The 17,527-nt window shown below is 32.8% G+C and overlaps 1 protein-coding gene across 9 annotated transcripts in view; it reads right to left on the bottom strand.

The window, feature by feature from the left end:
• The window catches only part of Uba1 (ubiquitin-like activating enzyme 1), an 81,322-nt gene that overhangs the window by 51,106 nt on the left and 12,689 nt on the right, over positions 1-17,527 (bottom strand). Inside the window, exon 1 of one of the 9 annotated variants that reach the window (XM_076477498.1) lies at positions 13,606-13,629. The exons of 4 other annotated variants lie outside the window; for them this stretch is intronic. In XM_076477498.1, the coding sequence (XP_076333613.1) occupies positions 13,606-13,614 (9 nt within the window). In that variant the 5' untranslated portion in view covers positions 13,615-13,629. Of the gene's footprint in view, positions 1-870; positions 1,552-2,530; positions 2,623-12,521; positions 13,142-13,605; positions 13,630-17,527 lie in introns of those variants that run through there. 4 more of the 9 variants (XM_076477500.1, XM_076477497.1, XM_076477501.1 and 1 more) reach the window with 4 other exon arrangements.

Below are 17,527 nucleotides of genomic sequence, written 5' to 3' on the forward strand. Positions count from 1 at the left end.
CGAACAAGAGACTAACAGAACAAAAACAGTATCAAACTTTCATACGCACCAGAAGAGAACCAAAGAGAAAACAAGCCAGTACATAATGCAAAGTGTATGGTTTTGCTGTGTGCATTGAAGATAGCCCTTGAAACAACCACACACTAAGCAAGTACTAAAAACATCAAAATGTATACGGTGTTATTTATACAGTAGTTTTAGTAATTTATATTAGTGTGCTAAGGGTAATATTTGTTTAATATGATCATGTTATTAACAACCAACACTATGCCAGTGCATTAGATAGAGAGAGGAGTACAATACCATATCTGAAAGAAACAAATAAGACTTGCTTCCTTGCCTGTCTTTATCCCATGGTAAGTAAGGAATGCCACAGATTTGACCCCCCTCCAGCTCTCTCAGCACACCACTAGGCCTACATAGGTAATCATATGACTTTTTTATGTTTTTTCTTTATTTATTTTACACATACTACAATTTCATAAAGTAATTTTTGTTTTGGAAAAGTGGTGGGAATTTCCACACCACCTAAGCAGTGAAAGGGTTAAGAACTAGCTACTACATATTCATAATACAAAAGCCATCAACTCGCTTTTTTTTTTTTAGCAAATACAGATAAGCATAAAATGCAACAAGACTGGTGATATAAAAATACACATACTTTGTCATTTTAGGATAAAGGAATTTCTATATCACCATTACATAATACACACATGCAGATACATTACATCCTCTGCTTCTACCACATACAATACAGTAATTCCTATTTCACCATTACATTGTACATATTTAGCTATATTACATTAACTGCTTCCACCAAATATATAATACACCATTATACAGTATACACATTCAGGTGTATTACATTACCTTTTTCTACCAGTAGTCACTCAACACTAATTCCACTAAGATTTTCACATTAAGTGGTACAAATGAAGATTTTTATAATCATACCCCGTAATTCTGCGAATTTTGTTTAGATTCCGGTCGCCCGTCTCTAGATTCCGTAGTGGTATGTGCTAGTGAGCTACACAACGTTCCCATGGTAACAGCAGAGCAACAGAATAACTTACGCCTGCTGATTCATTCTAAACCCACCACTAGAGAGCGATGGTTCCTCCAGTAGCATCGACTACAATGTAAGTATACGTGTCTGCTACGTGAAAGTACGGTGATTCGGTATGCACGTGAGACCTTACTTGTACGTATGTTATGGTACAGGGAACGTTCTACACTAGCGACTCTTCACAGGATATTCTTCCTCTACAGAGGTGTGGTGCGCTGGTCACGCCATGCTAGCGTTGAGTGGAAGACCCTGCATCAACTTTCTATTACGGAGCATGAAATAAATAAACCTGGGTGCAATGACTGAACGGACAGTCCTGGAGTTCAGAAACGTTAATATTCACACCATTGTCTTCGTCCTTTAATGTCCTTCGTAAACGAACGTTGAACGCAGCAACTATTTTTGGGGAAGTTACTGCGCATCATTAGGAAACGGAAACACGTACATTCACGCGACTGTTAAAACGTCAGTTCACAGAATGACTCAACTCTGCAGTGCGGTACTGAAGCTTCATAGCGCCAGGATTGGGCTGTTTAAATAGTGTTTTCTAAGAAGCATGGCAGAGCCCTTTAAACTGCGTACGTGTACCCTAACTAACTGTTATAAATGTATCATAGATAACGTCATGGAAAGACTATGGCTCTCCACATAACTGAAAACGTACATTTGTGTAATATACATATAAATGAAAAAAGAATAAACAGTTATTAAGATAGCAGATATTGGCTGCTAGAAATACCAGCATTGTAGAACAGTAATACCAAAAGTAAGCATTAATTACACTCCCATGTAATAATGTACGACTATATTTTAGCCTTGTACACTTTCAAGTGACAATGCACAACAATATTTTAGCGGTTTTGGAAAAAACACAGTAGTACATAATCGCACTTTACCCCTTGCAACTAATTAAGTACAAGTCTATTCTTGTGACACGTACTATTACTTTTATACATTAGAAACCATCGCTGTTAAAATGTTTTAAGATATTACAAACACCCGTTTTTCGGTTGATTTCAAACAAATTACATACTAGTATATTACACTATTCAAAAAGAAAACAAAAGAACAGTTTGACGACCGAAATGTTATTAACTGATAAGGGTAAATATCCTGTATATAATTCAGTTATCACTTTTCAGAACCAACAATTTTCAATAGCCTTTTTATCACAAGAAACCTTCTTTGTGTGAATAGTATGAAAAAGACTTAAATGGGTAAATAAAAACTTTACTACAAGTTTAACACAGTAACAAATGTAATTGCTTTATTACTAACTAGCATTAAATACCCACGCTTCTCTAAGATCCCTTCGTGATTCACAATGGCCTCAATGTAGCAGTCAACCGGCTATATTATCGTAATTATTTATATAGCTACCCCAATATGCCAATTCTTTAACTGACTCGTCTATTGCACGAATTTAAATTATTTTAGAAGCATATACTTTTTAATTCAACTTACCGATCCGTTATTTTTTCTTCCTGTGTTTTCACATGAATTATTTTCATTCACCGAATTATCCAACATTCTCCTTATCTTGTACTTCTTCCCGTTCTTTGCAATTAAGCACAAAACCCAGTTTCTAGCGTTGAAAGTTTAAAGACATGCCGCTGTGCCACTTGGGGGATTCTTCTGATTATTCTTCCCGTTGTTTGTTGCAATTTCCCAAACTTAGTTCAACTTTTTAATCCCCATACTTGTATTTTTGTTCGTATTTGTGTTGAAAATTAGCAGTAACAGAAAATATTCACATATCTTTTATTCAGCACGAAAGAACTAGAGAAAAACAATTTTCTACAGGTTTTTGGGAAGTAGAATTAGGAGGCAAAACAATTTGGCCACTTTTTTTTTAATCAGTGCTCAAAAAAAATAATTCCCAGGTGCACACATCCAGAATCCCCTTAGTATAAAGTTTCAAGTCTAGGTTCTTTCCTCTTGAAGCTATGGCAGTCCCACATATACAAAGACTCTATTATCATCATAAATTCAAGCCGTCTTTAAACTAAAACCAGCAATTTACCTAAGCCTACGCAACATGGTATGAACTAGGAACAACGGAATTTTATTATGAAATTTTCTACTCGCTCTAGAAACTGCGTCTTTACGAAATTTTATGTGTGTGAAATAGTTGTATGTACTGTTAGTTTGTTTTTGAAATTCGCGTAAAGCTACACGAGGACTATCTGTGCTAGCCGTCCCTAATTTAGCAGTGTAAGACTAGAAGGAAGGCAGCTAGTCATCACCACCCAACACCAACTCTTGCGCTACTCTTACCAACGAATAGTGGGATTGACCGTAATATTATAACGCACTCACGGCTAAATAGGCAAGCATATTTAGTGCGACGGGAATTCGAACCCGCGACCCTCAGATTATGAGCCGAACGCCTTAACCACCTGGTATTGCTGGGCCGAACTTTATAATCTCCCAACATCGAACATTAAAGCATTGGTGTTCCTAACAGTTTGCGGCAATGGCTGTTCAAAGCAAGTGGAAACTTTACACACTTTTCCTTGACCATTACTTCTGTTGGTGGCATTTGTTCAATTTTAAACGTTTTAGAGACTGAAAATCAGGTATCTTTGAAACTAGCGCTCGTAAACGTACAAATCTATTCCCTCAATTAAAACAAAATAGAACAGATCTCAGAAGAAAAATGTTAGAAGTTCAAACATCCGAGTATTAAATATACACTCACAAAGAAATTCCAGGAGGTTCTACGTTATAAAACAAAAAATATCTAGCACATATAATAAAAAATGTGTGGTTTTAATCTTCGATTTTATGAAGACTGAACAAAACATTTTGTCGCTCATGTCGGTAACACAGTGATCTTTGTAATTATGTGACTTTTAAAATATTCCTGGAGGTTGGAGAAGACAATCATTTAATATTTATACATCCCTAGATAACAAGTGGTACGTCTATCAGACATACAAATAACCAAAGCCTGATGTTCGAAGTGTTGTTCACAGAAGTTTCTTTCCTTCTGTCTCTAACACCTTCAGGTATCATTAAAACCCCTCTTGAGTGCTCAAGTATCGTGCCATTTACATATGTACCATTTACACGTGTAACACTCCCTATTGGTAAAATCCGTGATATGACACCTGTTCCTATTTTATTCCACACGCACTTATTCGCTCTTAATATAAAAGGGGGAAGCTGTAATTGGTCAGTCTTTTATCAACCCTTGCCTCTATTGGTAGCTAACGGCGGAACATCAGAAACGAAAGCGATTTATATCTGGGTAAAGGAGGATTGGTCATTATTCGACAACCCTTGATGATTATATTTTCCCTTCGGGAATAATTAACGTTACATCAAAACAATTGTCAGAGAGAATAAAACAAACTAAGTCTTTCTTTGACTTCGTAAACTGCTACTCGTCTGTCTACCTGCTATCTTTCTACCAAGCAGAACTAAACCCTTGCAAATGTACGCTTGGCAACCATCCGTGGCAATCCAAGTACAAAGTAAACAAACGGCCTGTTTTGTGTACAAGTAATTTAAAAACAATGTCAGCGACCCTAGGTATGCATTTGTAGAAGAATAATCTGTTACATAAATTAATACAAAAGAGCTTGGCAGATTGATGTTCATTAAATAGTTTATTTTATAATGATACATGACAATGGATAAAGTCCACCCAAAATTGAGGAACATCTTTTCTCACTGTCCTACTGGCACTGCTACTTGTCTTCAATAGCAGTTTTGGATGCTATTAATTTTCCTACTTTATCTCCACACTGAATAACCCTAACAAGTTTTTGAATAGCACAATAGTAATATATAGGATGAGAAATAACATTTTATGTAAACCTTATCCTAATTCTGTCAACAATACACAAACAATTTGTTTTTGTTATGTATAAATCATCTAAACTACATTTACTAAGATACTAGTCCAAACAGTAATGTATCAAAACAGTCCATGCCTATCAAGTCCCTGCCAGGCCACATTAAATCTATTGGGATATAACACTTAGGTTTTGGTTGTAGTATACAGAGACATATTACAATCACATTAAAACATGTAACAACCAAATGCAACAGATTAAACAACATGTATTATACAGGTATACACCAAAAAGAAATGATCAATAAAAGTATACCACCAAGTATATCACACAGGGGTTAAATAAACTGCCCCCGATTCTTTATAGCAGGCCATCTAGAAGTTTCTTAGTTGTGCTGAGGAATAGATTTCATTTCTCAAGGACACAGTTTGACAAAGCATAATCTCCAAACCACTGCTACATTAACCTGTTGAGTCTTATGGTATAATGTCATGCTGTAATAGCTATTGATGCTGTTCCTCTTGAAAAGCCAAAAAACTGAGTAATTTGAGTCATGAAAGTACCAAGTAATCAAGCTACTACAACTTCTACATGAAACTTTAGAATCACTTCTTTCACATACTGCTTGATAACTAATATGGAATAGAGGATTCAATAAGCTACTTTAAAAAGATTGTCAATACGAAAATCAAAAAGAGTCAAGTAAAAACAAATGGTAAAAAAACAGTAATAACACACGAAACTGAATTATAACATTGTGTGGTTTTAAGTAAAAATGTTTGGTAATAATCACTTCTGACACAAACTATCCATACACTCAAATCATAAAAATGTGTCAAATTGGGAAGTTACAGTTTCCAAAACTTGGATACCACTTGTACTACAGTGCATTGGAAAACAAAATAAACTGAATCAACATTGGGCTCATTCAGAAGATACCTACAACAAGTCATTCCCTATTTGCTCTAAACAAAGTTTGGTAATTTTAACATCTTAAAGTCCAAAACAAATTGTTAGTAGCAAAGAATATCATTGTATCCCAGGCTACCATATGCAAACAAAAACATGGATCTCTTAAGGGAAGAGTAAGTTGCTTCCACACACAATCATTCAACTATCTCATCAAGCAAGTACAGAACGAGATCAGTATTCACATTATTCCACAGAAAGACATGTTGATAAAGTCACCAGAATGCAGCACCTGTGTATTTTTGTGTAATCTTAATTTCAAAACAAGCAGGGCAAAATGTAGTGTTTTGTACATGATAGCCTTAAAACAGTTCCTTCTGTAATGAAAACTACATTGAAGAGCTGTAACTAAGACTCACATTCATCATATAAAGTATGGAACCATGAGGTGATAGACTGTAACAACATTGTGAAACTACAAAATAATGAACTAACCTTCTGTTAAATTTACATATGTTTAACTACAAGTTACCTATCTATAACGTCAATGGAATAAATTATTCAGCTGAGAATTTAACAATGTTCCTCAGTCACCAGTCTATGGGATTTCACACACAAAACAAAAACAGAAAACTGATTAAATATGAGACATGTTTTTTCAATGTACTTGCAACTTCGTGGTCCACAACAATTTTGGAAGGCATTGAACTAGTCCCTGGTATCAAAAACATTAAGAAACAATGATTTAGTACAGATTAACATATTAGGTCAAACCCTGTTATAAACTATGGTAAAACTGAAAACTAACAAGTTACAATTTATGAACAAGTGTAACTCGAAAGGTAACAATCCTATAAGAGTTAGGATTTTTTTAACTGAAAAAATGACACTGAGCACAACTGGAACCCAAAACTGCTCATCAGGTGGATAAGTTTAACCATTAAATTGATAGATCTATGAATGAATTATACTGAGTTAGGTGTTATTTATTTAGTTCAGTCTCCATTCCACTGTTAGTGAAGAATAGCTTTTCAACTGTGCCAATTGTCCAGAATATGTTTGAAGAGGTATAAGAATTTTGCTAAATTTTATCTTCATAAACCCATGAAAACTTAAATATGTGGCATTCAAGACCAAGTAGTTTCAGTATTATAGATCAGTTAAGAGAACTAGGCCCACTCAGATCTGTTTTTCCTTCTTCTAAAGAAGCCTATGATTTTTTTAACAGTTACTTTACAGAGTAATCAATTAATGCCTAACCACTTTAGTTACAAATCATATACATCTTGAAAACTGACAAATGGCAGTTACAAGTACACAATCAATACCATGACTTGAACACAGCCTGAAATTTAAATGATTAAGAAGGTAGACATATAATTGAGAAGTAGAGAGAAGTACATAAAATATACTGTTAATGGTATGGAATGTTGTGGACCTACCCTGTGACAATATCACCGACAAATGTTTTTTTCACGTACAACTGGTACTAACTGGTTAATTAATGCAAAAATATTAATAATGTTAATTTGAATAAACAGAATAATCATGTCTAGTATTTCTTCCCGACTGTAGTGATTTGAACAAAAACATGATGAATTTCAGCTATTAGATTTTGTAAACCTTAGAAATAACTATACATATAAATATTTATTAATTCCATAAATATGTGCATAAATGACATATTTGTCCCTCTTTTTGGGCTCAGGAGTTAACCATAAATAAGGATTATCTCCTGGAGAAGATGGAGGAAGATGTTTTTATCAGCCCCTTCGTAGCCAATAACCACATCGAGGTGACCATGGAAATCAGAGGCTACAAAAATATATCTTAACAATATTTTCTTCTAAAACTAGAACAGCAGAAGAAACTTTGAAAAATATCTCCTTACCTGATAGTTAATGTAATTACCAACAACACCATGATGTATAAAAGACAATAACAGATGTAGTAGGGAAGAAGAAAGCTGAAGCTGGCTTTACAATAGTTACTATCAAATTTCAAACCAAACCCAGATACATTACTAAAACTTAACACAGATTAGGATAACACTACAATTACAAAATATGGTTGAATATCTTCTGTTCATTATTATTCAAGCATTTGATGATCAATCTTTTTTTAAAACAAGCAACTAGTCATTCACTTTATAGTGTATACATACACATTTTTATAACACTAACACAACAGTGTCTGTCATCACTACAAAGAGGCTTCTATCGCACAGTTCAAAGTACCCTAAGCTGTTCATGAACCACAAGCAATTAATTCTCAGAGCCCATTCCTTCAGACTAACTAAGGAGTACAAGGTTAGTGGTTGACATTTTATAAGTGGTTGTTGCCATCTTAGAGTTGTATTATAAATTCCAAATTAACATGTTTGCAAGATTAACTAATGTGCTTATGACAGATGTAATTATAACAAGATGCTGCAAGTTCTGCACAACCAATGTGCTGAGAATGTTCATTTTGACCACCATTTACAAAAAGAAATGCTTTAATTTTCAGTATAAATGTCAAAGGGGATATTTTGTTTCTAGGTTCATTCAAGACTGGACAATACTAAACAAAGCTAATTTATGAAAATTTCCATTGATGTGCTGAAAGACCAAGGATTCCCCATTTTGAGACAAAAATTTATTCCATGTAATAAGCTTCACAGCCCACATGTTCTCTTGTATTCAATCCAATATATGTTTGAGAGCAATCCATCAAACCAGTGTCAAAAACAGGTTCAATACCCCAAGAAAATAGCAACTACAAAACCTTTCCAGTGAGATAAAAAGAATTCCAGGACCTAAAGAGCATGATTTACCATGGTAATTCATCTCAGATGACAAATTCCTCCTAAGTCACACAACTTGAGCTATTTAGTGGATTTTCATTGATCACAAACATTTTTATAGAGTACTGAGTAAAGCTATGCTCAGTTAGTTATACTGATGTTATATTGTTCAACAAAACATTAAATCTGCAACAGAAGTGCAAACCAAGAGAATGTGTTCAATAAGTCAGGTACTCTCTATCAATTCTTTATTTTAATTAACAGAATTAGATACAATGTTTAACATATCTCATTCTAATACTTATTAAATTTTTAATATACTTTTTATTATAAAAACTGCTTTGCACTGTTAACTTAATTCCTTATGTTTATTTGCAATTAAACACAAAACTAAACAATAGGCTATCTGTGCTCTGCCCACCACAGGTGCCAAAACCAACTTTCTAGCTTTACATAACACAAACATACCACTATGCCACTAGGAGGCTCCTTATTTTCATCAAGAGTATTAGTTAGAATTCTTAATACATCTTTTTTAAATCTTGTTTCATACATCTAATTTATTACTTTAGTTTTCGTATAATTTTATTATACAGATTGCCTTGCATTGTTGATGTTAACTTAGTACAGGCTAAATCTCCTTAGCTGGTTAAACCTCATGAGATATTACTGGGATTATGGCTAACACTGTTAACAAAAAGGGCACCCAACTGACCAAAAATCAGTTCAAATCTTTTAGAATGAGAATGCAAAAGTATACAAGCAGCAATGGTCATTACCAGTTTTATTTTTTTAGCAATGCCCACTGTAACCAACTTTCTCTAACAGGAAGTTAATATTAATTAAACAAAATCAAAGGTGCAAGATGAATTACTCACTTGGAGTAAATGAACTTAAGTAAAAGCCAAATCATAATGGCAAATGGCAATATCATCTCAAGACATGATGAAAGGGGTAGAGATCCACTGTAAAGGATTTCCAGTCAGTTCAAGACAAAACAGTTAATGTGTATTAAAAGATGTGAAGGTAACAAACATCTGGAAAAATAATTTTGAAAAAGATTCACATTTTCTTTGACAAAGTTTATGAAACCTTTATTAGAAAAGTTATTGTTTTAAGGTTAACTGTAAACATGTTAACACTAAAAGACTTTCTATACCTCAAGAAACAGAAGTGTCTTTGGTTAGAGTGGATCAGAAGGAGCTCCAACTTGTCTGTTTTTGAGATGAAAGATGTTTGAGCTTTAAACACACAAAAGCCAGTAATTATTCAGATACTTCTTACTGAAATGTAGTTATGTAATGTTAAAACAAAGCAATTAATCCATGTGTACAAAGCATTTTTCCATTAGACTTATTAGAATGAACAAGGATATAACTGAAAATATTGACAAAGGCAGTTTCAGTAATAGCAGAGTGCAAGGCATACGGATTATACGGATTAAGTATTTTTTTGCAGGATTTGAAAAGTGACTAACTCCACAGCTGTGAAGCCAGACATACTTGTTTCTACTGTAACTCTATCAAATTCAGAGTATTCACAAAAATTTGGAAAGCTTTCAGTTAATACTACAAGCCTTACAAAATGGATTTTTAATAAAGTCCTTGAACTGGATTTGCTGAAGAATTTACAAAGCCTTTACTCTCAAAGTGAATGACAGCTTTCACACTCCAAGTAATGTATTTTAACACACTTTTAAATTTCACTTGCATAACCTCTAGGACATTCAAAATGAGTATCAAATGTTTGCCTGTTTTCAGTAAAGAATTTTTTTATCTACCCTAACACTAATGGAATGCTCAATTCTCAAGCCTGTAGGAAAATTGTTAATGTACATTTAAAGTAATAAACTGGGCAATGCCATTTTATGGTTTAAACTGATCTGCACACTAGGGCTGTGACAATTACACAATTAACTGGTTACGATTCGGTTACTGCTCTTAACCAGTTACGGATTTCCTAACCGGTTAATCTAAGATTTTTTTCTGAGAAAAAGAAACGAAGGAAAACAATACGATTATTGACATTTGTGTGTAAATATTCCATTATTTGACCTTGACATTGATATGTTTGCCTATCGCGATTTTACGAACTGCTTGCCTTTTTGTTTGGTTGAATTTTCGTTGTTGTTGTTGTTGAAAGCCTTTAGAGTTTTTGTTAACGTTCGATGCAGCCGTCATGGGCAAATTCCTAGGGCTGTGATGATTACACGATTAACCGGTTTTGGTTCGGTTACGAGGCAAAGATTAACCGATTACAAAAGTCCGTAATCGTCGCAGCCCTACTGCACACTGTTCAGAAATCTTTAAGTTACTTATACTAAACAGTTTTAACCTTTTATACTCCTGTTTTTGTTTTCATGGTTTTGTTGCAGTACCTCATACCCACTAGGGCAGTAATCTTCACATCAACAAAGCAATAAATCAGAGTAAACAATTAGTTGTGTCTAGTTTGATAACATAAACAAGCACATGATTTGGCTGTTTGATAATTATTTAGAACTACACAAATTTTAGACATACTGTATTGAAGTTTTGTTAGGCTAAGCTGAAAATATTTTTTCACAAGTTACTTTTTTATATACAAGCCATACTCAAGCCATCTACACTGATGTAAAATTCCAAGACATTTTACCCAAGTCTTGAGTTCACAAATTTGGATGTCAAAACACTGTTAATGCAGCTATCAAATATGCATCTTAAAACAACTAAACAATTAGTCACCAAAATAGAATGTGTCCAAAATACTATATAATTTATCTGGTTTGCTAAGGAAAGTCAGCTATAATTTGGTTAAAAAATTCAGTTAATGTTTGAAGCAGCAAATACGATTACCACAAACAAAGCAATTTTCTCAATAGCTTTCACCACCAATACTAAACAAAGAAATGTAAGATTCATGTGAAGGATAAACATGTTCGTCATTCATGTCAAAGTAAATTCATTCTAATTAGATAATTTTAAATTAAACTAAAATGTTAGTCGTATCTGTCACTGAGATAGACACAAAATCATGATTAACTACAACTTTAAGCTCAAAGACTTGTATATAAACACATTCCTCCAAACTTTTACAATTTTGGTAGATTTATAGCAAAGCATATGTTCTTTTTACACACAATTCACTGTCTGTATCACTTGTACCATTTTAATTTTCCTTAGAATAATGTCAATATCCAAGATTTATCAGTTATAAACAAAAGAAAAATATTCTTTCATCAACCTACAAAAATTCAGAAAAACTCGGCTGGAAATATTAAATGCAAAATACACTTAAAACTTTCATGGCCATGTCATTTAAAAACTTAAACATGCATACAGTGATATATATCACATAAATAACCTGCACTTGATATCCAATATTGAAAAAAGAAATTATCTGTTTGGTCATAATAGTAAATTATTCGCATGTAAGCCTACATCCACCATTAATATTTGTACTAGTACTACTACACATACCTGGTGCACTACTAACTTTTGCAGTAAACCTGGTTACTATTATGGTCTTAGCACTGGATCTATTATCAGGCATTAAAGGAAACATGCTAAGGGATTACATAGCTATTTTGTTCTTAAACTATATTTCGCTGTAGAAATCCTGTATTTAAAGAAATACTGTTGCAGTAAAAATACTAATATCACTGCAAATAGTTTGTAGATCTCTGCTAGTTTATACATATAGCAAGCCTTGTTTAAAGAGTATATAGTCTTGTAACTTATGAAAACAAAATAAGAACTACAACGATACAAAAAATCTTAAGAGTTTGAAACTTTAAAAATCTTCTAAAACAAAGTAAAACCAGAGTTTCGGTCAAATAACCGTCAAGTCCCAATAAAAATCGTTCGGTTTAACAGTTAAAATTGAGCGCACGCTCTTTTTTCTACAATATTACGTGTTCAACCAAGTACTTGTATTTTTATATCAACATACACTAAGACTAAACCGTTATTTCACTCACCTTTAATGTCTGATAAAAGGCTTAGCGAATAACCACAAAGTTCTTTTCCGGTATTTCAGTTGCAGCTAAAATTTTTAAGGTTGCTACATTTAGCAGGCATGCGTACATTCATGTTCTTAGTTTGTGGGAAGGAAGATCTAACAGTGCTGTAAAACCACATTTACTTGGTTTAATACACGTCTTATTGCAGTATATAACGTCAGGGTAAGCGTAAACTCACGAGATACATCGACTACCTTGATAATTATTGCCTTCATAGCGAGATATCGCATTTATGAAAATCTTGCAACACTTCAATGATAACCTGTTTTATCACAATGTTATCCTTGCATACGTGTTTGGCGGAGACACTAGTGACGTCACCATTCCCATACGTGTAGTAACGTTTTATTACTTACATATCCTCCCGGTATTTTCTATGGTGTGGGAAGTTTGATTATCACAAGATTGTCTCACATTAATTGTACACAACTCCATAAACAGTTCACATGGTTTTATTATAAAAGTTGGGCTAGTATATCTCACGTGGTTATGTGAAAGAAAGAGCGAAAATAAAACTTATCGTTAAGCCTACACGGAAACCTAGAAGGTATACGTAAGCAAAAAACGAAAATCACCCCTCTACTTTATTAGAATATATATACATTTTTTAATTATAAAGATATAGAAGCAATATTTTATCCCCCACCACCGAATATCGTTTTATTAAAACAACTTTATATAAAAAACTAACATTGAAAATTCCCAAAGATCGTGTTAAAGTCCAGATTTCATTAAAAGGTTTAGATAATTACTATTAACTAAAATAAAGGAGCATTTCTCCTATAGCATAAACCAGATCTACACTTTTCATCCGAACCTAGACAGAACTATAAAACCAGAATAAAAACAACTTATCTATCACTGATAACTGTAACTGACATTCATTTCGCCTTATTATCATTTTTTAAGTTCTGGGCAACCTTGCAAATACGTAATTCTTTACAATTTTAATATTTGTATGGAAGGAGACACAAAAGTAAGGCTACTAAAACGAAGTCTTAAAAAATAATCCATTCCTCGTTATAAGAAATAATACACTCACATTTAGCATACTCGTTTTCTAACAAAACATTGCCTACAAACGTACCGAAACGATTGTTCTTGCACGACTACATCTATTACCTTTAAAACTGCAAAGTCACTCTCTAACTTAAAAACACAGATGTCTTCCGGGCTGTTCCAGATTTAAAATTTTCTGACGACAAATTGTTAGGTTACATTGTACGTCTCACAAGCTAGAACACTGTACTTGATTCTATACTTCATTATGATTATTTTTACGCCCAAAGTTACACATCAGACTTGTCGCTGGGAAAGAGGAGGGGCACTTTTTTACAATTCCAGTTCCATATTATATCGTACACGTTTAATAATAAATTTTTGAGTGTTTAGATGTCGTGCGACTACTTATTTCTAATAACTCAGGGAAGAATACGATATCATATACAAATGCATGAAGATTTCTCAATCTTACGACTACTTCTATTAGACTCACATTTTTGTTATTAAAAACAAAAGTCAGAAGACCCAGAAGTTACAAAGCTAATTTGTTACAATACTACAAATCACGCTATAAACGTTGCTTAATATACACTAAAACAGAAGCAAAATGAAAGTTGACGATTCTTTGTCCTTAAATTAATTCAACGGATCCGATTATTACGTCTACAGACTTAACGTAAAAATGTTTGTTCTTCCAAAAACAATTTGACTGTTTGTTTGTTTTTGAATTTCTCACAAAGCTACTCGAGGGCTAACTGTGCTAGCCGTCCCTAATTTAGCAGTGTAAGACTAGAGGGAAGGCAGCTAGTCATCACCACCCACCGCCAACTCTTGGGCTACTCTTTTACCAATGAATAGTGGGATTGACCGTAACATATAACGTTCCCACGGCTGAAAGGGCGAGCATGTTTGGCGCGACAGGGATAAACAATTTGATATAAATGAACTACACAAATGACACATAGCCGGTCTTTTAGTCTTTGATAATTCAAAAGACCAAATGTATAGTGCTGCCACCTACTGTTGATTTTGTAAAACAACAATAATATACTCTCATTTATTTGTATCTTGAGACGTAGAATATATAAATAATTTCAGACTGCTTACAATATAATTTCTCACAACATAGTTTCTAAATTTATATGGCTGGTTTAAAAGAGTTCAGGGGAGAGCTGGTAGCTAGATATTTTAATATAGGTTTTCTATTATGTTTATTCCATCATTATAAACAAAAAGCAGTAAGAACCTAAAATATATTAATTTGCAAAGTAAGGCAAGATTATACTAAAGCTTAATTCCAATTAAACATGTAACATACAATTGTGGAAATTTTTTAAAAGCCAAGGTAATCGTCATGAATTCCACACAGGAACCAGAAATAAGTTCCTTTAACGTCTCTCAGTTGTTACTACTTTTAGGACAAAGTGGATTACAATAATCCCACATTTCCATCAAATACCAGATGTTTGTTTATCTTTTAAAATCTGACTTACTAAATAGAAAAATATGTACAGAAGCGAGTTATTTCTAAATTTCTCGTATATACATTTTCTTAAAAATTTACTTACAAAGCTCACTTAAAATTATGCACACATTTGTTGAAGTGTCAGACCTGAAAAAAATATTTAGCTGCAAGAAAATGAGAGTAATGGGTTTGACATTCATTAGGTGGTGTTCAGCAAATAACATTGGCAATATTTTATATTCATATGAAATTGAAGATTCAGTGTATCACATCCTTTCATGTATGACATATCAGTTTACTGGTCTTCATACTGTGACATCATCAAAAAGGGGACTGAACAATTGCATAATGTAAACAAAACAAACTAAGCACATAAAGTGTGCTAAGTACACCCAATTTCCTTAAGACTTAAAAACAAGCTGATATACTTAGAATATAATGTTAAAATTAAATAAACTAATAATATTAAAAAAAGTATCTGAAATCAAACTTTAAATGAATTCATTCTGTGCTTCCCTGACTCAGATTATATAAACTTTAACCAGTTTTAGTGAGTTTTTTTTTTCTAATATGGCTCCTCACAAGGTCAGGGTCAGCCCATCAGATTACATTCATACCATTTTGTGTTTGGTAAACTAAAATAATTTCATTAAAGAAATTTCTTGGTAGATTGAAATCCACAAAAAAATGTATCTGATTTATGTACTACGTTACAGTATATTCTGTTTTTAATCTGCTTTGTCACACAAGTTATCATGGCTTTTGAAGTCTCTAAAATGTTAATTCAAGCAAAAGATTAATTAAAATAGTGTCCTATAAGAACCTTTGTTGTCCATTTTATAATTTATCAAAGTATAGATATTACATAAGCATGCAGCAAGTGCTTTTTTATTTTTAGTTTACCTGAGGAATCCTTTACATGAAACAAATTTCACAGAAAATTTTTGTTAGATAATATATGATTAACACATTAGTATCAATATGCAAGATTTAAAAAGTTACATAAGCACTGATATAAAAGGGTTAGATGAATCACACTGAATATGAGACAACATGGGAAGATTTTAGAAAATTACAAACCTATGTTAAAAAATATAAAACTGATTGAATAATTAATAAGTAAAATAAACAGAAAAAAAAATGAAACAGATCACCTCCAGCACAAAATTAAAACTGTTGAACTAATAATATAAACTAATTTATACACATTTTGGAGGAGTTTTTAAAACTTTCTACAAAGTGTATTTAGAGGTTTTTTTAAAGCAGCAGTAAGGAAGAGGTCTTTCCTTTATTGTCAAGCACAAAACTGAAGAAAAATATCCATCCTATTTTCAATGTTACAAGTCTTGAGATTTACTGCTGAACCACTAGTAGGGGCATAATCTTTTGAAAACAGTTAAACACCAGCTGTGAAATCTAGATCTTTGAAACACCCATACAAGGATAGTAATTTTCAGTGTAAGAGAATGGCTGTTTCTAATGGTCACAGAAGAGATATTCCATAACTTCACTACATTTACCTGGTTAGTTTTACTCTACAAATATTCACTGGGAAATTCTATTCCCTCTGCCTTTAAAATAATCATACTAACACACTGTAAAATATTAAGCTGAGAAATCAGAGACAAGACTGGAGTTAAATGCACAAGTACTTCAATTATCCCATTAATATTCACAAACTTAAAAATAACAAGAAATGTACTGTATCTAACACTCATCTGTTACTCCTAACACCAATAGTTAAGTTGGTTCAACATGCCCAAAAGTTCATCACTAACAGTGATACATGTTTTAAGGAAAACAAGGGGGCATAATTTCATACAGAATTATACAAAGCATGATTACAACTGGCCCATGATGGGTTTTAGCTTGGAATGTAAAAGTTTTATAAACTAAATATGCAAGTTTAAATATTTACTAATGATTTTGTTTAAAACTAAAAATTATCTTACAGTAACACTGAAGTATATAAAAATAAGCCCTTCAGAACCATGTGCTAATGAAACTATTTCCTACTAAAAATGGTATGTTGTAGTACTATGAATACATTCCAATTTAAAACGTTTCTGAAAATCTATCCACACACCCAAGTGTCATTCTTCTCTGCACAAAAAAACATTCAAATAATTGATATTAAAAAAAAATTGACAATTACTCTTAACTTTTTTCCAACTTCCAGAAAATCAAATAGTCTACAAATAAAAGAAATGACTTTTTACCCCAGACTTTAGAAATAAGATTTTCAAAGTAGAGGAATGAGTCACATGACAGATTTAACTGAATAGGATAACTTGTAAATAAATATATACAGATTATTACTATTTAACAAATTATCAAAACAATTCTCCTTAAAATAGAGAATGATGAATCAAGAAGTAAAGTAAACAAATATCACTCCTCGCTATGACTTTTAAACTCAGTTACTGCTGGACATAGGTTTCTAAGCCTTTTAAAATTTCACGTGTAGGATAAACAATTTTTGTTTTTAGGTTTTATA

This window comes from Tachypleus tridentatus, chromosome 13 (genome assembly GCF_004210375.1).
Source record: "Tachypleus tridentatus isolate NWPU-2018 chromosome 13, ASM421037v1, whole genome shotgun sequence".
NCBI classification, from domain to species: Eukaryota; Metazoa; Arthropoda; class Merostomata; order Xiphosura; family Limulidae; genus Tachypleus; species Tachypleus tridentatus.